This window comes from Eleutherodactylus coqui, chromosome 4, assembly GCF_035609145.1.
Source record: "Eleutherodactylus coqui strain aEleCoq1 chromosome 4, aEleCoq1.hap1, whole genome shotgun sequence".
Lineage (NCBI taxonomy): Eukaryota > Metazoa > Chordata > Amphibia > Anura > Eleutherodactylidae > Eleutherodactylus > Eleutherodactylus coqui.
Genome location: NC_089840.1, coordinates 40,109,282 through 40,134,006, shown reverse-complemented (window position 1 = coordinate 40,134,006; position 24,725 = coordinate 40,109,282). Strand labels below are relative to the sequence as shown.

Here is a 24,725-nt window from a genome sequence, read left to right as displayed (position 1 = left end):
TGGCCGGCAACTTAGATTCTTAAAGGGGCTTGTCTATGAGGTTCTCAGGTGGTTGATTCAAGTTCATCATTGTTCAGTGCTGCCCAGCAAATCATAATGGTCCCAGTGGTTTACATAGAAGATAAAAGGCCCATAGCAAAAATCAAAATTAGCCACACATGGCAGGAGGTCTTGGAAGCCCTCAACTGTATCTGTAGGACAAGACCAACCTGGTCTTCTACCTCTATGGTACACCATGCATCCTTGAATAGTCCTATGTACATTCTTTGTGATTCCCGGCAGCCATCTTTGTAGATGTAGTCTACATTCAGCTTCGTTCTACATGACCCACTAGCTCATCCAGTGGTCCCCAAGAGGCCTCTAGTTACCACTTACTTATAAAGTTACAACTTTGTTGATTTTTCAGAATCTAATAGATTGGTTCAACTAAAAAAAAATATACGCCTCAGTGGGGAAGAGTTAAACATTTTTTTCTTCATGTTGCTGCTTCATTTTGGTGACAAAGGAGTTACTAGGAGTTTGGGTGGCGTAGCGTCCGCAATAATATTTCTCTATCACTTGTTTAGGCTGAACTGCCAAGTATAAGAAGGAAAAATCAAGAAAAATGAAATAATAAAAGACGTCTCACAAGACGCAGACTTTTAAGGCCAAGTTTCCACGCAGTCATAAGCGTCCAACCTCCCACTAGCAAACCCCCGTACTCCTCCGAGTGCCAGAAATAGCCAGGCTGAGATAAAACAGAGCCCAGAATGATGAGGATCTGGCCTTGCAGTTTGGGGATCTCTGCCAGGACTCTCTCCGGTGGGTATGAAATAAGGGGGAAGAGGGGGAGGCTTCAAAATCTGACTTAGTGTGCGTCCATAGACAAAAACGTTTATTTATATGAAGAGATCATCATCTTAGGTGTGGAAAGTACACGGGATTGAAAAAAAAATCTTAGATTGGCCTCAAATTCACTTTCTTGGCTTTTGCACATTAGAAGCCAAGCCTCAGGATTGGTGCATTATCTCAGATTCTCTTTGACAACCCTCTTTGAGTTCAGTGAAATGTGTTACTCTCTGTCCATAGTGTGACAGATTCAGGGCTTTTGAACTAATGTTTTCTTCAAAACTTATTAAAATGACCGCTTATATTTCTCGTTTGCAGTACCTGTTTCTGTCACAAAACCGTAATAGACACCAATGCAACAGCACCCCCACTTTTGCTCTCAGTATAGCACTTTTTAAAGTACAGCAATTTACAGTATGTAGTCTCATAGAATTAGCAGACCCCTTCAATGGTAAGGAGACATCTCAGAGTATACACACTACTGCTACAAGTCTCAGCAGCTCATCTTCTGCCAATGTACAGCTGATTACTCTGAGCCTTCTTGGTAGGGAAGGGGGTAATAATAAGATTCAGTGGTCTTGTTCAGGAACCACGACTGATTTGCTGACCTGAGATGGTTGACCACTGTGTATATTTTCTTAGCAAATATAGACTTCCATGACGTATTGGATGTTATTTCATGTAATGCACTGTGGCGCTTTACTTGCTATAGTGGAAATATCTACATATTGTTCCAATTTCAGGGGGTGGTACACATCAAGCTTCAATACCATAAGTCTGCTATTGCTACACCTTACAGTATGGAATTCATGCTGCTGTCTTAGATTTGGTTGCAGGTAACCATTATTTTTTTCCTAAGTTTGATGAAAATCGGTTCCTTAGCGCCCTCCGTTGCTAAGCACGATTGTTGTAGGAGTGCTGGTGTGCCAAGAAAACAACTTAACATGGGATAAACAAATATGGACATTTTGTGCTAAGCAGACATATAACATGAGCTGTAAATCCACAAAATTCACTCCAACTATCGCTTTTGAAGGTACAGTTCATACCTTCTGGTGTATATGCATCCAGTGGGGTCCATATCCAATAACTATAATACTGTATTAATCAAATTCCCCCCAAACCACGAGTAATACACCTTTCCTATGTATCTGTGATGACACCTTCTCAGCTCCCCCAGTACCCATGGGTGTTATTTCTCAGCACTCCTATAAATCACAGATGAAAGTGACATTGTATCCTGAGACTCATGGCTTAAAGCTGGACATGCACATGTCAGCTAGGGACAATGCTAACAATGTCTACTATTTACAATGTTGTACGTAGTAAGGTAGCTATATGAAATATTTGTGACCAGTGACCCCCATGCGTACCATGTAACAGTTGCAGGGAGGTGAGTAACTTGTTCCATAATTAAAATGACCCTTCGATTTCAGGACAAAATGCTGTCCCGGGACTGGAGGGTAGTATGTAGTTTATTCTGTCAGTCGTCGTTCGATTCTGCTATTTCGGTGTTCCATTTTTGGGAGGCCAAGATGGCCTCCACCATCTTTAGACTTCCCAATTCTCCATAGTGCATTGGTAGTGTTAGGACCACCAATGCATCTTACCTGCTCTATGATTGCCCAGCGCTATTCACCTGATCAGCAGCGGCCATCTTGGCCATCCGAAAATGGCACTTAAAACTAGTGGAACCAAACAAATGACGTCTGAAATGGTCAACTACAATTATTATAACCCCCTCGATCCTCTGGCCCAGGGCAGAATTTTGCCCTGAAACCGAAGGGTCACTTTTAGGGATGGATTAGACCTCCAGAGCAATAGTGCAGTAGATGTTGCTAAATAAATACATGATACGTGTTTCTTTTTCTTTAAATAAGGGAGATGGATCAATACTTCTGCAGCGCCATCTATTGGAAGACAGCATTTCTGCAAGTCAATGTTAGACTCTTTATACAAGCCTTGTAACAATGACTAGGAATTGGAAGCCAAGCCAGAATCCAAATCCCAGTCCTTGTTACAAGGCTTGTATAAAGAGTCTTAACATTGACTTGCAGGAATGCTGCCTTCCAATAGGTGGCGCTGCAGAGGTATTGTTCCATCTCTTTATTTGCATATTACCCAGAGGAGTGTCAATAGCCTTATAAGTCTCCTCATTCACTCACTTTCTAGGTGCTCACCCTAAGGGCTCATGTCCACGGGGAAAATAGGATTTAGGATCCGCAGCGGATCTCCCGCGCGCGGATCCGCACCCCATAGGGATGCATTGACCACCCGCGGGTACATAAATACCCGCGGATCGTCAATAAAAGTGATTTAAAAAAAAATGGAGCATGAAAAAATCTGGACCATGCTCCATTTTCATGCGGGTCTCCCGCGGGGACGGCTCCCGCGGGCTTCTATTGAAGCCTATGGAAGCCGTCCGGATCCGCGGGAGACCTAAAATAGGAATTTAAAGTATTTACCTATCCGGCGCGGGCGCGGAATGTCAGCTGTTCCTCACGGCCGCATCTTCCTTGCTTCGGCTCGGCGGATGTGCCCGGCGCATGCGCGCGGCACGTCGACGACGTGCCGGCGACGTGCCGCCGGCGTCAGGAATTCATCCGCCGGCCGAAAATGAAGATCCGGCCGTGAGGAACAGCTGACATTCCCCGCCCGCGCCGGATAGGTAAATACTTTTAAATTGCTATTTTCGGCGCTCATGTCCGCGGGGCAGGAGGGACCCGCTGCAGATTCTCCATGGAGAATCTGCAGCGGATCTGATTTTCCCCGTGGACATGAGGCTAAGGAGAAAAGATAGCGTCCCTGACCTTTTTCTGTAAGTGATGGCAGCATGTGATTTCATATTACGGTATTACTTTATTGCAAAGAGACTTTGTGATCATCACACATAACATTCTACGGACACATCGTCAATAGATCCTCAGCGTGATGTGGGGTTTCATTGGGTTAGGTGCAGATTCTAACTAGTTAACTCCAGCAGGAGAGGAGGACATCTTCCTGGCTGTCCACTCTGGAGTGGTGAAATGTGAGCTCCTACTCCCCCCCATTCCCCCTGCAGCCCCCATAGCAAAAAGGAATTGGAGTTGTGTCTTTTATACAGTTCCAGCCCTTGTTAATTTCACTCCACTAATGACTCCCCCCTGGGGTATGATTTACATGCCTATCTGAGGCCAGAGGAGGAGGTGGAGGCCAGGAGGGAGGGGTGTAAGAGAAGGGGTCTGCAGGTCAGGGGTCATCTAAACCCCCACTCACAGGAAATTGTTATTTTAACCTGGTGGGAAGAGTATTAAGATTTCCAAACAGCTGCTTTTGCCTTCATTATGAAGAGGGCACGGCCAGGACTTTATCCCCAGCAAGTAAGTCTAAGTGGCCCCTCATCTGCCCCTGGAATGTCCCATCCGTGGAGAGGCAAAGGGGAAACCTGCTGATTCCATTAGGTATTGGGAGCTGTAGACCCCATCTCCCCCGCATGGATTATTTTTGGAACTTCTTGGGTTAAAATGTTGCAACAATGTTTATTGTGCTTCCTTTGTTTTGACATCTTTTTTCTCCAGTAGTGTTTATTTCTTATTCTTGTAAGACTTTTCCTTGCACTTGGAGATTCTGTTTAGGCTGGGGCTGCTCACAGAATTCAGTAGCGCTGTTATTGTCGTAGTCATGTGACTTTGGCGTAACTTGCATGTAATGTGCATTTTGCACCCTTTTCCTTGATGGTTTTCTGAATCACATGAAAGTTGTATATGATTCTTATGTGACTCAGCTTATTCTGTAGGGTATAGAACTACAATTCCCAGCGGTTTATTCCCGGACTTGCTGCTTGGGAAAAAAAAAAGTTAAATCAACTTTTTTTAATAGTATGAATATTATGTATCACATTTCTGGCAAATATAAAGTCTGCTGTTTATAGTGTGATCTGCACCATCCGCTTAATGTGACCATTCACACTTATGACAAAATGCATTTTTATAATTTGCGCCATTTTAATACATTTATGACTCTCACTTGTATATTTCCAAGAGTTGGAAGAAGCGCATCCTATGAACTATCAGTGATAAAATGTAAAGCCTATTTTATATGATCAGCGGCTTTCTACTGTAGCTCATTGATGCCTGTGAAAGTTCTTATTGCTCCTTGTTGGCTCCTAAAGTGTCCACTGTGACTCATGATCTGCTCACTGACAGGACATAAAAAAGGAAAGCTTCACTGTAAGGTGGGAGGTGAATTCTTTACTGTAAGAGCAGTCACACTGTTGCACTCTCTGCTGTAAGAGTGGTGGCACTGGGGAGCTCTCTACTGTAAGAGCTGTGGCACTGTGGAGCTCTCTACTGTAAGAGCGGTGGCACTGTGGAGCTCTTTACTGTAAGAGTAGTCACACTGCGGAGCTTTATACTGTAAAAGAAGTCACACTGTGGAGCTCTCTACTGTAAGAGCGGTGGCACTGTGGAGCTCTCTACTGTAAGAGCAGTAGCACTGTGGAGCTCTCTACTGTAAGAGTAGTCACACTGGAGCTCTCTACTGTAATAGCAGTCACACTGTGGAGCTTACTACTGTAAGAGCAGTCACACTTTGGAGCTCTCTACTGTAAGAGCGGTGGCACTGTGGAGCTCTCTACTGTAAGAGCAGTAGCACTGTGGAGCTCTCTACTGTAAGACCGGTAGAACTGTGGAGCTCTCTTGTTATAGCGGTGGCACTGTGCAGCTCTCTACTGTAAGATCAGTCACACTGTGGCGCTCTCTACTGTAAAAGCGATGGCACGGTGCAGCTCTCTACTGTAAGATCAGTCACACTGGCGCTCTCTACTGTAAAAGCGGTGGCACTGTGAGCTCTCTACTGTAAGTGCGGTGGCACTGTGAAGCTCTCTACTGTACGAGTGCGGGCACTGTGGAGCTCTCTATTGTAAGAGGGCTGGCACTGTGGAGCTCTCTACTGTAACAGCAGTGGCACTGTGAAGCTCTTTCTACTGTAAGAGCAGTGGCACTGTGGAACTTTCTACTGTAAGAGTGGTGGCAATATGTAACTACAAATGCTGGTGGTTATTTCTGTTCATGAGTGGTTGGATACTTTCTTGCACACAGTATGACTAAGTTTCTGTAACAAGCTAGCCATAAATGAAGAGATGCTGAACTGTCGCCCTCTGTGAGATGTGTACCCACCTATTGTATCCACCTATGGTACCAGAAGAGCAGCTTGGGTCCTTGGCTCTCTTAGTGTCCTAACAGAGGTTATGTTTTACTTTTTGGATCAACCTGAGACTCGCTGGACGTCCTTGTATTGATGTTTGTTATTATTGGATGTTCTTCCTCCTGCCTTTATATTCACTGTCTGTTTTGTCTCCTTTGGTATTAGCGCCTGAGGTGGAGGGACGGGAAGCGCCTTGAATGTGTCCAGAATCCCCGGATTCTGTATATGGAATCACAATGATACTACGGATCACTGCGGTCACTACCATCTGCTGCTGCCTTCTCTCCACAGTCTCCTGCCAAGACCAATCTAGTAAGTCTCTTAAGGTGCCCATACACCTTCCATAGTTTTCAGATGAACGGTTGTGTAGCTGACAGATACTTCTGCGAACATCCCCATACATGTGAGTGCTCAGGTTGGCCAAGCGTTCATGTCTTGTCATTGGAGAGGGGAATAGGCTACTGCCAGATACCTCTGAAGGTACCTTTACATCGGACGATTACCACCCAATCATCGGTGGAAACAGAGAATTCGGGGATTAGTCATTCCATGTACAAGCGGCCACCGATAGGGCACTGAGCAAGAAATCGATCATTTGTCAGAGTAGCTAAGTTTTTAGCTCACCTAAAATCCAAGCAATAGAAACAGGCAGTCATTCATCTATGAATGACTTCTTGCTTGCAGTGAAGGGAAGCAGGCATCCTGAAGAAATCTCTGGCCACTCAACCTCAATTCTCTGAGCAACTATTGCTCCTATGTGAAAGCATAAGAGTGATAGTTTGTAGAAAGGCTGTCAGGCGCCTATGCACCCACCTGTCATACCATGTAAAGATACCTTAACTGCCAGTTTCTCTTCAAGGTGAATAAAAGGATCAGTTGTTGACATCAGGGTTAGGACAAGATGATTGGGTGCCTTAGGCAAATTGCTCCCCAGTAACCTCTAGAATCAATTAAAAGCAACCTTATTCTCCAATACAAGAGATTTAAACACATCTTAAAAGTAACCAATACAAGCAAAATAAATATTAAATCTCATGACTCACTTTACTTTTCTTCTCTATTCGGCCCAGATCATCCTGGTGATTTCTCCCAAGATGGTCTGGGCCAAATAGAGATTGCTGATGCCAAAACATCTTTAGTTAGGGGTATAGCTATAGTGGATCAAGTAGCAGTTGCACTCAGGCCCTGAAGCCTGATGTGAGGTCCAAAGGTCCCTCTGCCACAAGAGAAGACACCATTATTATAAATGTCATATGTAGCTGTGGGGGCCCATATTTAATACAGCCCCCCTAGGTAAGACCTCATAATTAATACAGACAGCTTTTAAAACCCCATGATTAAAACAGACCCCAGATCTGAATACATAATTCTTAGACACCACGGCTCAGATCAAATCCTATAATTAAAAGAGATCCTCGTCAGACCCCATAATGAATGAAGCCCCAGTCCCTTGAATTCAGAGCTCAGACCAGACCTTCTCTCTAGGTGCCGCTCCCACTGCTCTGTGCTGCTCTTGCCACCGATGCTGCTCCAGTCTTCTGGGTCCTCCTCTGCTGTGAGCTCTGTGCCATGTCCTGACGCCTATACATACTACGTCCTGATGTGGGTAACATCAGCATCTCGCGGCATAGGAGCACCAGCAGGAAGAGAGGATCGGCGAGCAATACAAAAGATGCTCACTGCTCCTAGAGACTCTTGTAACAATGAGCGCTTCCATTACTAAGTGCTCAATTCATAGAAAGTTAAATTATTTTTTACCAATAACATTTCATTTCCTCTTCCCCATACATCTGTGGCAAGGTGGCACCATAGGTGGTCACCTACTCTCGCCTACCCCTCATCCCGACCCTGGTTGACATTCAATGTGCCCAATCTTTTTTTCCCAGAACATTATCTGTTGAGGTAAAGTTGGGAGGACCTCATACATATGTCAGTCAGCCGGTCCTGCCAAAATTAGCAGGGCCACCCATCTGTTTCCTAATTTGTATGGAGTCTTCTACATTATTTTTGGTGTCCTATGTATGCAGTGACTTAATTGGCCAAACAGGAATGACCTTATTCCCAGTACATGGAATCCACAAAGTTGATGGGTTTCTGAGACCTGACACTTGAGGACCTGCTGTACAGTTCATATATTGAATCCGAGAGCTTACAATCTAAACACACCCTTGTATACAGAGAAGTTGCCTGGTTTAATAAGGCCTTAGGGAATGGGTTAATCTATAGCTGGATATGTGCCAGCCTGTGCCCAGGTGATGCCTGCCACTGTTGTTGTTGGACAGGTGTGAATATCTCGCTTGCCATTGATGCGTTACATGTCACGTAGACACTCTCCTTACTATGAGCATTAGGTATAACTAGAAGCTCTTGGGCCCCTATGCAAAATCTATAACAGGACCCCCTACCTACCATGTGCTGTTTTTAACATCAGTGTCTTCTTATGTGATGGAGGGGTCTTTGGGCCCCCTAAAGCTCCAGGGCCCGGTAGCAACTGCTTCCCCTGCACAGCCTATAGCTACACCCCTGGTTAATAAAGTATCGTTACTGTATAATGAAATGTTCCGCAGTTTCCTAATAGACTTTGAGTTTCAATTTCTCATTATTTTAAAGATGCTTGCTTACTATAAGTGAATCGAAACTCCCTTGTTTGTACACCGAAGCCGAAAACCCCTATTGACCTCCTACATCTCACAGCTGAGGATTTGTTACAACAGTATCCGGTCTAGACAATTCTAAACACTTTGCGGCATATTTAGGGTCTGCTTACACTAGTGTTTTTTGTTTCTGTCTAGCTGTTCCATTGTGGGAGAATAAACAAAAATGGAAACCGGAAGCAAATGGACAGCCTTCTGTTTGCTTCCCTTTCCATTGACGGCAATAACGGAACAGCTAGACAGAAACAAAAGACGCTAGTGTAAACTTAGCCTTAGTAAGACTTGTATGCCAGGTCTCTTACATCTGGCGTACCAAAGTCACAAACTATGGTGCATTTGGCTCTTTTAGCCAGTCTCTGGCATTTTTCTAAAAGTGGGAGGGGTCAGGAAAAGGGGGTGTGGTCTCACGAGCCAAGAGATTGACTATAATTTACACCATAAACTAGTTTGAAGCTGATAGCTGAAGCTTACATGCAACAAATGTATCAAGAGGTTGCGGCTTTTAATACATTCACCACACTTACATCAGCTCAACGTTTATAGCTTAAGACTAGGTGTACATTAGCTGTAAATACCGAGAGGCTCAGGTGCAACTCCCATCGGAGAGCACACGGATATCAGTCCATGTGCTGTCCAATTTACATGGACACAGGGCACTGACATGCATTAGCATGTCTTATTTTTCGTCCGTGATACACTGGGTTATTTCGTGTGGACCATCGGATCATTTGAAAAACCACCAATCGTACATAGCCTCGTAGCCCTGTAATAGGGATGTATGCTGTCCATGAATTAACGCAGACAGCACATGGCCCCAACTACGTTAGTATGCATAGGGATCTAAAGGTTATAGTCCCAGGAAGTGTGGAGGAGATGAGGAGCTTCATGCTGCTCCATAAAAGTTTATCTTGGGGCCCCTCAACTTCTCTTAACCCCTTAACACGGAGGCGTAACTTGAAGCTCCCGGGCCCCAATGCAAAACCTGTAACAGGGCCCCCAACTGTAATGCTTAAGTCATAGTACTGGGCTCCCGATATAGATAAGAGAGGCTTTATGGGCCTCCTAAGGCTCCTGGGCCCGCGTGCAGCCGCATCCCCTATACTTAGGCCAGTGTCATGAACCATATTTAATTCACAACAGAACATAGAATATAGATCCAAATTTGAAAGTGAGACAGTTCTCCAATTCATTCAGAAAAATTAACTCATTTAGAAATTGATGACAGCGACACATCTCACAAAAGTTGGGACAGGGGTAACAAAAGGCTAGAAAAGTAACCCGCTCTAATGAAAAACAGCTGGAAGATCAATTTTTGACTAAGTCTAAGTCCTATGCTTGTGTATAAAAAGAGCATGTTAGAGAGGCAGAATCTCTCAGAAGCAAAGATCAAAGTAGTCACAGTTGCCAGAAGCACAAACATCCAGATAATTTTGGGAGAGCGATCTTCAATACACGCCCCACAATGGGTAGCATCTAAACCCCAAACTGATGAATTTTTCAAGCTTGACAAAGACTACAGATAGTAGTCGAAACGTTGTTCTGTATGCCTGTGAAGGAATAAAAACACATCCCCAGTGGATGCTCTCTTATTTGCACCAATATTTTGCTGTCCTTCGTCTCCTTGGAAAATTCTTCAGAAGCAAAGCTGGTCAGAGGTTCACCAATCTGTGAAACACTGCGATTAAAAATTGTGGAGCAATTTCATAAAATTGCAAAGACTTTGAATATCCCCCCATCTACAGTAGATAATATCATCAAAAGATTTAGAGAATGTAGAGAAATTCATGTGCACTAGGGACAAGGTCGGTGGTCAGTATTGGATGCTTGAGATCTACGGGCCTTCAGCCGTCACTGCATTAAATACAGGTATGATTCTGTAATGCAAATCACTACATGGGCTCAGGAATACTTCCAGAAGATATTGCCTGAGAACACAGTTCGCTGTGCAATCTACAAAAGTAAGTTAAAGCTGTATCATGCAAAGAAGAAGCCAAATATCAACACAATCCACAAATGCCAACATCTTCGCTGGGCCAACGCTTATTTAAAATGCACTGAGGCAAAATGGAAAATTTTTGTGTGGTCAGATTAATCAAAATTTGAAATTCTTCTTGGAAACCACGGACGCCGTGTCCTGCAGACTCGGGAAGAGAGGAACCATCCAGCTTGTTATCAGCGCACAGTTCAAAAGCCTTCATCTCTGATGATATGGGGTGGCATTAGTGCTTATGGCATGGGCAGCTTACACATCATGAAAGGCACTATAAATGCTGAGCAGTATATAGAGGTATTAGAACAACATATGCTACAACCAGACAGCATCTCTCTCAGGGAAAGCCTTGCATATTTCAGCAAGACAATGCTAAACCACATACTGCATCCATCACAACAGCATGGCTTCCCAGAAGAAGAGTCCGGGGGCTGAACCAGCCGCCTGCAGTCCAGGCCTTCCACCAATAGAAAAAAATTGACTGTGGAGCAGCTGGAATCCTACATTAGGCAAGAACGGGACAACATTCTTCACCCAAAACTCTAGCAATTCATCTCCTCACTTCCCAGACATCTACAAACTGTTGTAAAAAGAACAGGGGATGCTACACAATGATAGACATGGCCCTGGCCCAACTTTTTTGAAATGTGTTGCTGCCATCAATTTCTAAATTGGTTATTTTTTTAATGGAAATAATGTCTCACTGTCACATTCTGATATGGGTTCTATGTTCTATGGTGAGTAAAACTTGGTTTATATGAGATTTCCAAAGCATTGCATTCTTTTTTTCATTACATTTATATATATTTTATACAGCATCCCAACTTTTTCAGAATTGGGGTTCTATAAACTTTCGATAAATGTTGACCAAATTCACTAATTTTGTATGCAATTTTGATGGGAGTGTCCCTACTCTCTCCAGTGGCAGATGTTAGGGGAGCGAAGCTGAGCCGAAAATGAATGTTTATGGTGGAGTTTGGAGAAATAGCTTGTTTGGCTAGTAGCTATCACTATTGACAGCTATAATGCTGCTCAGTAGTTAAAGCACAATGCCAAACAGTGCTCAATACTGTCGTATGCTACTTAAAGGGGCTGTCCACGTTATAAACTATATCCTCAAGATAAGTCATCAATAGTAGATTGGCGGAGGTGGGCATTGCTGGAAAACTTAGTGACTAACTGTTCACCAGGCCTGTGTGCACTGAGCTGATTTCTGTAAGAAGCAGACAACTCTGTTCCCTCCAGTGGCCTGGCGTTGTATTGCAAGCTGAACTCCCATTCATTTTAATGGGTGTCTTGTCAACATTGACATTTTAACTCTTCGCTATGCCTCCAAGCAGTGTTCATCTATCATTATGGTAAATAGTCCACTTGCTGGAATTGAAACTATTTGAAAATGAACTATAAAAATGTAATTGCGTAATCTTCGCCATTGATTTTTACTAATTTTTGGATGCTATCTTGTTTCAGTCCAAGTCCCACAGTTTGTGGTCCAGCCTGTGTCTACATTCCAGAAATATGGTGGATCAGTAACTCTTAGTTGTGTGGTGGAACCAGCCAGTGCAGCCATCTCTTGGAGACTGAATGGAGTGGAGCTGGGAGAATTCCCGGGGATTTTGGTTTCAGGAGGAACTTTGGTGATTACTGGGCTGAACAATGATACTGCAGGAAGATATCAGTGCATCGCTCAAACCCCAGCTGGAGCCATGGCCAGCGTTCCAGCAATCGTCACCTTAGCTAGTAAGTATGAATATTAATCACAAGATGACTGTAATGTGAAATGTGGAACTGTTAAAGCTGATCATTCCCTTTAAGATGCAGAACTTTAGTAGTGAAGAACAGAAATGCAAATTACAATAGTAATGGGGTCAAACCTAACCCCTTGACTTCTTTAGCTCCTTGCTTTGGGGTACTGAGACTGCAACTGTGGTATTGTGTTGCCTTATTGTATAGTCAGTGATGCTCTGTATAGGTACATGCATTGACATCCAAATCAGAGGTAGAGGAACAAGCAATAATCTATAATAATGAACAAGGGGCAAAGTTTCACCCCATTACCATCCCCTGTGGACACTGCGTGGATGCTTATCACTTATACCTGTAAGCAATATTGCCAGTGTCACACATATTATTAACACTATTGTGCAATGAACCATAAGCACCAGATTCCTAATATACTGGTCCACAAAGTTAATGTTTTTCAAATGCCTCAACTTTCCCATCACTTAAGACATAAGGCCAGAATAGGAAAATCTTCAAGACCTGAAGTACATATTTTATATTTTCATTCCTTTCAATAATCAGCCATTATGAAATCATTATGCAGATGTAGGGAACGTATTAAGGGAGCAGAGGGTCAGGAGCCTGCATGAATTGTTTCGACATCACAACTTCCTTGAAATGGAAATCAGTCTGTGGTTTTTCCCCTCTGGCAGGGAACGGGTTAGACAAAGGTGATTGAATTTTGACAATTTCATGGATTGCAGCTGTGGGACCCTTCCCCAGAGCTCAGGATCAGTAACAATGCTGTATGCAGGTGAACATACCAAGAACTATATCCCCTTGAGACAGAAGTGCATAGGGGTGGGGGTGGGGGTAAAGAGCCCCCCATCATTAATCCCTGAGAGTTTTGGGACTTGGCCCAGGCTAGGAGAGTGGGATAGAGTTTCTGAAAACACATTCCTGAGCAGAATAGGGGTAGTGTTTTTGCTTGAGAGTTGATAAATGAGCATGCAGAGGACGGGTGGGGGGGACACACATAGTTTTAATGAGAGATATGATTACACAGGAATTGATGCCTATTTCTGTTAACCCCTCCACTACCAGAGGTCTTTGTGAATCCTGCACAAATTACTATATGTACACTAGATATTTGGCTGATATAATCACTTTATACACTTTTTGTACAAAAAAAAAGACAATCAAGCCCCTAGCAGGAGTTGTCGCTTTGCTGAAAAACTCTGTTTGCAGTTACCTCTCAGACAGGTATGCAAATGATTAGAGTTCTGACGTGATTAATTGAACGGTCTTGCCACCTGAGACCCTAAAAGTGGTTCCACAGGCTACTTGTGTGTAATAGACCTCTTTTTCCGTTTGTGTAGAGCTTGTTGACCACTAGACGCCTCCATGTAGCAATCAAAGAGATTTTGCCCAGTTAACAGAGTTGGAGAGGGGCTCAGAAAGGGAATGCGAAAAGCTGGATGGTTGTATGGATGAATTGCTGCTACTTGGGCCATTCTGACCAGACTGTTAGGAGATGTTGGAATCAGGGGTTGTGTGAGGGGATGCACACAAGGTGACTGGGTTCAGGACATCCTCGACGGACCACCAGTAGAGAGGATCAGCTGACCATCCAGCAAGTACAAACGGCTCCAACTGTCTAATTATTCGCCATCCAGAAACCGGTGGCATCATCATTACACCCCTGAGTCTGTAGGGACCATTTTTAGGTGCTTGGCTGAAGGACATTTGGTCTCACAGCACCAATGCGTGTACTGCATTTCAGACCCACCCACTGTCACCTACGTTTGCAGTGGTGTAGGGAACAATGAAATTGGACTGCTATGGAATATAGCCGGGTTGTCTTCAGCAACAAATCCAGGTTTAGTTTGGGCGCTGGTGATGATCGTGTTCATGTCTGGAGACCTCAAGATGAGCGCCTCAATCCTACCTTTGCTGTGGAGTTCCAATCTGTCCCCCCTTCCTGCTGGTGTGATGGTCTGGGGGGGCCATTGCATATGACAGTCGGTCCTTCTAGTAGTGGTACGAGGGACAATGACAGCTCAGCGATATGTTCAGGACATCCTGCAGCCACATGTGTTCCTCTCATGGCGGCTTCCGAGAGGCATTTTCCAGCAGGATAATGCTCGACCGCACACACAAGGGGGTCACAGGAGCCCCCACAACATTGTTACTCTTCCATGGCTGCCCAGTCACCAGATATATCACCAATAGAACATGAAGATGGTGTCTCAGATGGTCCCATACAATAACATACACGTTTGCAGGATCTAGAGTCTCAAATACACAAAACAGGCTACTAGACCCTCCATGCCTGCCCGTATCACATCTTGTATCTAAGCTAGAGGTGGCCCAACAGGGTACTAGAGCCTCCATGCCCGTCCGTATCACATCTTGTATCCAAGCTAGAGGTGGCCCAACAGGGTACTAGAGCCTCCATGCCCGTCTGTATTACATCTTGTATCCAAGCTAGAGGCGGTACAACAGGGTACTAGAGCCTCCATGCCCACCTGTATCACATCTTGTATCCAAGCTAGAGGCGGTACAACAGGGTACTAGAGCCTCCATACCCACCTGTATCACATGTTGTATCCAAGCTAGAGGCAGTACAACGGGGTACTAGAGCTTCAAGTGTACAGTTTTTCTCAAATTTTTTTTTTGTTCCATAGAAAATAATCAGTGATATCACCCAAAAAATAAGACTTGCTGTGCGCACTCTATCACCAAGCTTTCTCAATGGTTATTACAATGCGTGAGTTCTCTGCGTCTCGCAATTGCACAGAACTCTCCCATTTTTCTCACCCATATAAATGTGGACTATGGATGGACATGTATAACGTACATTGAGATGAAATTGTCATAGCGTTGCTGTTGTAGGATGAAATAAATGGTCCATGACCATAACCTTGATTGCTGCGCCTTCTCTTGCATTGTCTATGTCCCCATGGCGGTCCCCCATAATGACTTGCAACGTCTGTTTTTCCTTGCTGTGTGCACGGCAGAAATGCTGCCTTAGGAGAGATCAAGTCTGAAGTGAAACACAAAGAGCCATTCTTCCCAGAGCAGGGCCCATCGGCTTACACACCTATCAGGTTTTTGGGGGTCGGTCTCCAGGGCCCTTAATTGAGATGAATTTGCTTAAGGTATAGTCCAATGTAAATAGCAGTTATGATGACTTTCTTCCTGGCGGCCTGGAATGCACAACCGTGCTGGGGTAACGTCCCGCTTTGCGAGGGGTTCAGTTTCTCTATGGCTAAAATATGTGCATGTTAAATAAGAAACTTTCAGCTTATGGATGTGATTAGTCTAAGAGTTTTCTTCACATTAAACCTTTCATCTAAATGAAGCAACAAATGCTTTGCCTAAAAGAACTTTTTTTGTTTTTGACCACATTTTTGAAATAGTAACATATGTGCTACAACAACTGGGGCAAGTTGTCATGGAAGAAACTTAAAGGGATATTCCTATCTCAGGAATCTTATTTCAATGTGTTCAGAGTTAGGCCGGGCTCACACGACTGGGTCGGATTCTGCATGCGAGAGGCCCACAGCAGATTCCGGCTGTGAGTCCGGCCTAAATCTGGTAGCCGGGAACTCAGGAGCGCATGCACACTAGTTTTCGGCCCAGCCACCAGCAACCGTTGTGTTCTGCTATCTCTTGCCATAGTAAAGGAGGTATATAGAGATGAGCGAGCGTACTTGTTAAGGCAAAATACTCGAGCGAGTATTGCCATTTTCGGGTACATGCCCGCTCCTGAGAAAAGGGGGTAAGCGGTGAGTTGCGGGAGTGAGCATGGGGGAGAGAGAGCGAGATCTCCCCCCCCACCGTTCCTCCCCACTCTCCCCCGCCGGACCCCGAATCTTTTGGCACGAGCGGGCATGTACTCGAAAATGGCAATACTCGCTCGAGTATTTTGCCTTAACGAGTACGCTCGCTCATCTCTAGAGGTATATTTCCCTGGCGACAATCAGTTAACAACCAGAGAAAACAAAAATCAATAGCTGCAATATCTGGAGAACGGAGCATTTTGGAAATAAACATCTTATGAGCGAACACATTGAAACAGGATTCTTGAGATGGGAATACCTCTTACAGAGGCTCTGTACATTGTCCATCTTCTATGAGACAATGGTGGAGGAGGCTGGTGAAAACATCGATCTGGTCTTTACTCTTGGTATATATCAGTGGATTCAATGGTCACATTTTTTTTTTGATGGATGCCAAGAATGTGCCCGAGCAAGGGCTTGTCTTGGTAGAAGTTTTCTGCTCTGGTTGATAAGGGTTGTCTTGTCAGGGCCCTCCCCCTCTATTACAGCTACATGATCTTAAAGGCATACTGAGGAAGTTCATCTCTATTTACAATTGTAGATATAATAACTAATGGTACAATTTGGAGCATTTTTTTCTATATTATAGTACGAGTGAGCGAAGGTCTAAGGTCCAGCGTGGAAGGGATTTATTCCAGTTCTTACCCCTCCTGATGTTCTGAATCACTAAAATTCCATTCCACGATCTCGTCAATGGCAAATGTTTTGTCGATTCACAATAGATGCAGTAAGAGATAGAACCCAGGATGGGGCAAGAGCTGGTGCTGCGAGACATTGGAAGAGAAGAGAGTATATATGGTGAACAATGGCACTTAACACTTGGGAGTACACGACAATGACATACTGAGGATTGTGCTACAGAATAGAGGCACACTGATACTTGGGGTACATTACAATGACATACTGACTCTTGGGGTACAGAACAGTGGCACACTCATGCTTGGGGTACAGGACAATGGCACACTCATGCTTGGGGTACAGGATGATGATGTACTGACACTTGGGGTATAGGACAATTACACACTGACAATTGGAGTACTGAACAATGACACACTGGCACTTGTGGTAGAGGACTATTATACTTGTGGTACAGAAAAATGACATACTGACACTTAGCCCAATATTGGAAAAATTGTTTTAAAAAACTCAGCGCTCCAAGGATCGGAGTAGACGGAAATAAATGTCCCAATAGCTAAATGGTTTAATTTACCATATTTATTACCTATATGTCATTGAGGTAAAAAGGAGGTTGCAATGCAACATGAGTGCGTTTTCTTTAATGCACTTATGCACTTTTGCATGTATTTTTATGTACTTTAACTAAACAATACAAGGCGCTGTTCATCTATTTTCTCTATACTAACACTTGAGGTGCAGAAAAATGACACACTTGGGGTACTGTACAGGGGCACACTGATACTTGGGGTACAGGACAATAACACACTGATACTTGGGGTACAGGACAATAACACACTGATACTTGGGGTACAGGACCATGATACACTGATACTTGGGGTACAGGACAATGTCACACTGACACGTGGGGTACAGGACAAACACACACTAACACTTGGGGTACAGGACAATGACACATTGCTATTGTTCTAAACTGTGGCCAAAAAGTCAAACTGACATGAGGGGTACAGAACAATGATGCACTTGGGGTACAGGACAATGACACACTGACACTTGGGGTACAGGACAATGACACACTGACACTTGGGGTACAGGACAATGACACACTGACACTTGGGGTACAGGACAAACACACACTAACACTTGGGGTACAGGACAATGACACATTGCTATTGTTCTAAACTGTGGCCAAAATGTCATACTGACACGAGGGGTACAGAACAATGATACACTTCGGGTACAGGACAATGAAACACTGAAACTTAGGGTAGAGGATAATGGCACACTGACACTTGGGGGGGGGGGGGCAGGACAAAGACACACTAACATTTGGGGTGCTGAACAATAGCAAACTGACACTAGGAGTACAGGGGAGTGATGGACTTGGGTACAGGCCAAGGCCACACTGATGCGGGATAAAGAGCAGGTTAGGGGTACATCTAAAGTGTAGACTGAGGTGCCTTGCTGTTCTTTATCTGTGTCTCCTATTACATCCCTTTATATCAGTTTATGCAGAAAGGAATCTCAGCAACGACTGAAGTAAAAGCAGAAGATTAACTTAAAAAATTCTTTGTTCGGTCAGAAATCTTTTCATTTCCTGTGCTCTAAAGACGCGGATTGTCTTATATCTCCTGCAGTTTAATAACGTTCCAGCCAGGATATTACAGTGAAATACTCAGGAGATAATATAAAATTCTTCTTCATAATTATATATTATGTAACACTGATGACAATCTATTCAAAAATGCTTTTAAAATCTTTGCTGTAAGAGCTTCGCTCTATGTTACTTTTCCTGCTCCAAATCTTAACGAATTTCATACCCATCAACTCTAAAACTCATCTTTCTTCTAGGACACCAAGAGTTAACTTCTCCTGGCGTTATATGGCTGGGTCCACCCTGTCTTAAAGGATTAATCCATCTTATTTCTTTCAGATTTTTGGCCCAGGTGTAAAAAATTCCATTAGCATTAAACATAATTGGAAGTAATTTCTAGATGTGTTATCGACTTGGGTTTGGCTGACATTTTTTATGCTTTTTTTGGTTTATAATTTACTTTTCTTGTCTCTCAAATCTCCTTCCATCCAAAATATCTGATTGCTCAAGAGATGAGTTTGTTCTGGGAAAGTCAGGAGATGAGGGAGGAGGATAATTGCTTTAATCAAGAGGTTTGAATCAAGGAGAGATTATCATTAGTAACATAAAATGCAAAAACATTCTGCATGCTGAGGCCTCCTTGTATAATGAGCAGAACAGGTTCATGTCAATGATCCTCTCATTAAAGTCATTTCCTTGCCCAACCCCGTAATTCACCAATAAGTGGTTCTATTGATTGGTCTTTCTGAGGCCATGATTATGGTACATGGTCTTCTTCCGGACTGGAGAAATTCCATGGAGTGATGTTAGAAAATAAAAAAGGGCACCCTGAATAATATTTTTTTAGCTTTACACAAGGTTGTTAAAAAATAGAGAACTAGAAAGTAGAAAAAATGCCCATTGAAGGGCAAAAATGTTACTGTACTAGCACTAGTATTAGAAATTCTTAAAGGGAATTCCAACTTAACTTATCATGTGGCTGGTCATGGAGGAGGGTTGAACAAGGCATTGTAGGTCCAGTTTGACTTTAGTGTCCCACTCCTGTGAGCCCTCGTAGATATTAATAGAAAACAGTTTAAAAACTTTGTAGGCACATTGGCAACATGGTTCCAGGATTTTGTACAATCCCTGATCTTTGAGTAGGGTCCTTCAACACTTTTCTTTGGTGCTACTATGACATTTCCACTACTCGATCTTTCATATATCCCAACCAATGTCATTTTCTGACATCTCAGTGATCCATCAGAAGATTAATTAGAATCTTAGTCTACTTTAAGCGTCTTGCAATGAAGAATTTCAGGGACAGCTAGCTGGCATCTTAGTTTTTGGGTTCTTTTTTAATATGTCTATTGAAGTTCTTCTTACCAGGGAATGGGCTTTATGAATGGGGTTTAAAATCTATAGTAAACTGTTTATCCATGGATGTTTTTGAATATTTTCTGTTTTTAGAAATCTAAACCTAATTGATATCTGGTTGAGATTTTTGGGGTCTATTGGTCATTCACTGACTTGTTGGAGAATGAATTTGACCGTGTACTTGAGTGAACTTTTTGGTTGAACCCACTTTTTTTGTTGTTGTAAACTAACATAGATCATGTTCAGGGTTATGTATGGTGTGATATTTTTTGTGGGTGCCAGCCAAATTAACACTTGACCAAATGGGTTGTTGTCAATGAGCAGGAGACTGCTTTGATGATCATGGTGCACTCTTTGTTGGACGTATTGATAGTCAGTTTTTGTATAGACTATTTAGTTATCTGGGAGCAAGCCTGGATGGGTTGGTGGAGGTTGACTTAGGTAGAACCTACTCCAGCAAGGGAATTGGTTGCTTTTTTTTCTAAATTGTGCCTTTAAGTGTACATCCCACATATGAAGTTGCCGAATATTTGTCATCTGCAGTAGATCAGAGAAGCGGCTTTTTTCCCCTCCACGTTCTGGAGAACATTGCTGAGGTTTTTCGTTAATACCAGACACTGAGAGAAGAAGCCAAATACCCAAAATAAACTATTTTCTAGCACATTTTTCCTTTTCATGTGTCAGGAGTTTCATCTGGGTTTGTTTTCCTCCCTCAGAAGAGAAAATAAAAAAAATTAGGAGAGAAAAATGAGAACTTGGAGCTATTATTTTTTATTTGCTTGATTGGAAAGTCAGAAAGCTCTTACATTCCTGCACAATGATTAAAGGTGAAGCCTGATTGACCTCCAAAAGGAGCTTTTATTTTTCCATAGATGCCTGGATTAAATGCTGCTCGCTCAAGTTATGCTAATTTTCTTGCTTTTTGAGCGAACTCTTTCTTATTGATGAACAGTTTTTTTCTTTTTCTGCTTGAGAAGTTTACAAAAATATTTTTTATATTTGTTCGTGATGAATGATTTTATGGAATGGCATTGGGTTCTTGCCCATGTCTGTATTACGGACTTGTGGGCACATGTGGTACCTCCTATATCATTTTTATATGAGGGCAAAGTGCAAAAAAATTGCTACATGCTTCAAAACTTTTTGTATTACAGAGACATTGCATTTATGCAAGGAGTTGCTGTGATCCAACACAAATGGACCATGTTAGACTTTTTGTGCTGTCATACATGGTCTGTGTACAGCTTTACGGTGTATGCATGAGCCCAGGGGCGTAACTATAGGGGATGCGGTTGCTCCCAGGCCCACGAGCCTTAGGGGGCCCCTAAAGCCTCTCTTCTGCATATAAGAAGCCCAATACTATGAATAAAACATTATAGTTGGGGGCCCCCATTACAGACTTTGCATTCAGGCCCAGAAGCTTCAAGTTACGCCTCAGCATGAGCCCCCCAAAAAAGTCAGTACCCAAATAACTTCAATCTGAACAAAATGCACAGTTTTGCAGAAATAATACTTTGGTCTGTTCACTGAGGGAAAAATACAAACAGAAATCTATTAACCCGATGTGGAAACTCAATTGTGGTTTCAATGGTATAGACAATAGATAAAATTGGTGGAGATTTAACAGCTGGGACCCCTGTCAACTCCCAGAAGGAAAGGGCCACAGTGTCTGATTTCCATAACTAGGCACCTCAAAAACGGCTCAGGAAAATGCCCACCAAGGACGAAGATACATGTCACTCATATCAGAATCTAACTTCATGTGAAATACCCATTAAGTGCTGTGCCAGCCACATAATGACCAACAGCTGATTATGCATTCCAATTGACTGAAAATGACTGTGTTTACACTATTGACGCAAACGGTTTTGCTTGGTTGTTTTTGGTTTGTCTTATTGGCTGCATGTTAATTAGAATTTACGGATAATTTTAAATTAAATTCTTCCACCTCCCTTTCATTTATTGACCAGGTTGACACTCTTCCTCCTATTCTTGCTGCAGATTCTGAAGTTTTCTAGAATATTTTTGGCCTTTTTTTGTGATGTTGTTGTAGAGCGTTGAGTTTTGGGTGATCTGTGGCTTTACAGCCTTCCAGGAACAACACCACATCACAGAATCTATAGCAGACAGTTCACAGCTGAACTTTGTTTAATAACCTCAGAAAACAGGCTTCAGTTGCAAAAACTTCCGAACCCCTTATAGGCCATACAGAGAAGGAAATGTTTAAGACAAGAGACTATGTCCAAAGAGTTGCTCAATCTATACAATAAGGAATGTATCCGAATCATTACTTCAGCTCCTGGTGACCAGATGAATAATTTCTTAAGAATGTTCTGTTTGGCTCTTCAGACTTCATGGTTCTCTTGTTCCATGTTCCTGAGGCTTATCATCTTTTTACTCTTCTTGGCCTAATTATCATCTTCTAATTTGGTTAATCTCAGTCTGGTCGTTGGTGGACAGTTTGCCTGGATTTCATCAAGGAGCCGTTTGATTGTTTTTGATGATCCTCCCAAGTCTTCTCTAAGAAGATAACATAAGAGCTTTGAGATGGTTCTTCAGTCCTCTTCCTTTTCCTTACAAGACTTCGATGTTAAGGTTGTTATTCTCTTCTTTTTTCCTGGAAGCCTTATGAGAAGACCCAACTTGGAAAAGACTGGTCAATAGATTGACCTAGAACAAGATGGATGAAGACAATGAGAATTTAATGTCTGGAGACACAAACACAATATAAAATCATCTGGATAACAACTGTGGTCACCATCTTGGCTGGAGTGGATCCCAGATCTTCTATTTCACCGAAAACTGTCCAAGTTCTTAAGTTCTTGCTCTGCTTTTGCTTTTTTTTTTCTTCTCTGGACATGAACGCTATGAACTGTTTAGTGGAGGATGTAATATGTTTGTTACAATTGACACTGTTCTGCTGTCAGACTAGTAAACACCGGCTTAGTGACGTTCCACTCGGAGCACGATCTCAGTGTTTATATTCGATGGGCAGCTGTAGAAGCCTTGGTGATCTCTCTGTCTGTGTCTTGAGGATGTGCATTCTTTTAAACCTCCAAATCTTCTAATACTCTTTATTCCAGAGTAGTTGCAGAACTGCTTACAGCTCATAGTCATAAATAACCAATGTGATTTACGACCAGGTCTTTTGTGCCCCCCCCTTTCCTCTTTTACAAAGGGAACTTTTGATTTTTTTTTTTTTTGGAATCCCTTTCTTTTTTTTTTAACATTTAATTAAAAGCAGAAAGTTTTGTTACTTGTGTCAGGTCACGGAACGATGTACGTCTAGAACTCAGATCCCACTAGGGATGTAAGAACCGTATGTTGGCCGGGAATGTTGGCCTCTCTTGAGCTCCTTGGCCTTATTTCTTGCCTGCTTTTCATCCAGGCACAGGAAGGAGAAAAAAGAAAATCTCAGCTGCCAGTTCTAGGGAGGGAGAGGGGGGATGTGACTGGAAGGGGAGACTGTTAAATTGGGGACCCGGCCAATGATGACAGAAAAAAACTGGAGTGTCTGAGATGTGTATAGGAGCGGTGGAGAACAGGCCTGTGATTGATGGGAGCTGGCTGATAGGCCCTGAGCTTGGAATGTGCGCTGGGAGATTGCTAGAAAAACAGTTCCTAATGGATTTCTCAAATGTACCAGTATGCAGACCGGCCAGAAACCAGAGCCAGCTTACCTGGATTTTTCCATTTCTAGAGACACAGAGGCCCTCATCATCGCCCCTCCCTGCAGACATTAACCACTTGTTGGCCAAGTCTTCTTCCAGGATGTCCCGTAGATTACAGTCACCGCTTGTTTTATTTTATGTAACATATTCAATATATCCAGATTTTTTTTTTTTAACAATTCTAACCTAGTTCCTTCTGAACTTCCCGGTGGTTGAGTATAATTCCAGAACTGCAGTATAGACTGACACTCAAGGCAAAACAGGAGAGATGGAATAGATCAAAGTGCTGCGGAATAAGTTGATGCTATACAAATAAAGATTATTATTATTAGATCTTATTACATGTAGCTACGATGTATTATAAAATGCCATTCAATATCTCATTTATAACCCGTCGCAGCCATTATCCAAAACTATGAATGGGTAAAAAAAAGTCATCAAACTACCTCATGAATGGAAAAAAAAAACTTTAATGAATCTGTAAGATAATTATTGTTATACAGTTTAATAGGAATAGTAGCTATTAACCCTTTCCAATCCACTGTCTGACGTCTAAAGACATTATGATTTAAGGCTGTACAGCTTCGATGTTGAAAGACGTCCGTCGGGGTTCTCTTACTTTATATTGCCAGCCTTTCTGCTATCGGAGATTATCCAACGTGTCACCTCATGCAGTACTGGCTTTAGCCAGCAGATAGCGTTGTTGAATAACAGCAGAAAAAGAGTAAGCTCCCTAGGAAAACCAGGATACAAATTGGATTGGAAAGGGTTAAATTGGCAATGATATTATTGAGTCGGGAGGCACAAAGTTGCATTCTTAGCTACACTGATGCTCATGATATAATAGTTATATTAATGCCCCTCACTCTTTTATTGCTACAGATCTGCAGGATTTCAAGTTTGATACCCAGCACGTCATTGAGGTAGATGAAGGAAACACGGCTGTCATCGCCTGTAACCTGCCAGAGAGTCACCCAAAAGCGCAAGTGCGCTACAGCGTCAAGCAGGAATGGCTAGAGACGTCCAGAGGTAAGAAAGGAATCCGGTATTTTGCTGTATCTAGTCCTATCGTGCGTGATACTTTCTGTTAAGCCCCTGTATCTAAGCCTATCATGCGTGATACTGCCTTGTGCACTTGGCTCTCTGCCGGATGTCAGTTCAGCTTGTCCCGGAGCGCAGGACACACCTCATCTACGGTGAACATGCCCAGAGCTGCACCCGCTGCGGGCCTGACAATTCTCGCTG

General features: G+C 43.0%; 1 protein-coding gene across 1 annotated transcript in view; it reads left to right on the top strand.

Annotated features, from left to right (window-relative positions):
- BOC (BOC cell adhesion associated, oncogene regulated) overlaps positions 1-24,725 on the top strand; it is a 55,718-nt gene that overhangs the window by 21,021 nt on the left and 9,972 nt on the right. The window contains exons 2-4 of the mRNA XM_066599311.1: positions 6,178-6,324; positions 12,127-12,396; positions 24,363-24,509. Coding sequence (XP_066455408.1) covers positions 6,210-6,324; positions 12,127-12,396; positions 24,363-24,509 — 532 coding nt within the window. The 5' untranslated portion in view covers positions 6,178-6,209. The remainder of the gene's footprint in view (positions 1-6,177; positions 6,325-12,126; positions 12,397-24,362; positions 24,510-24,725) is intronic.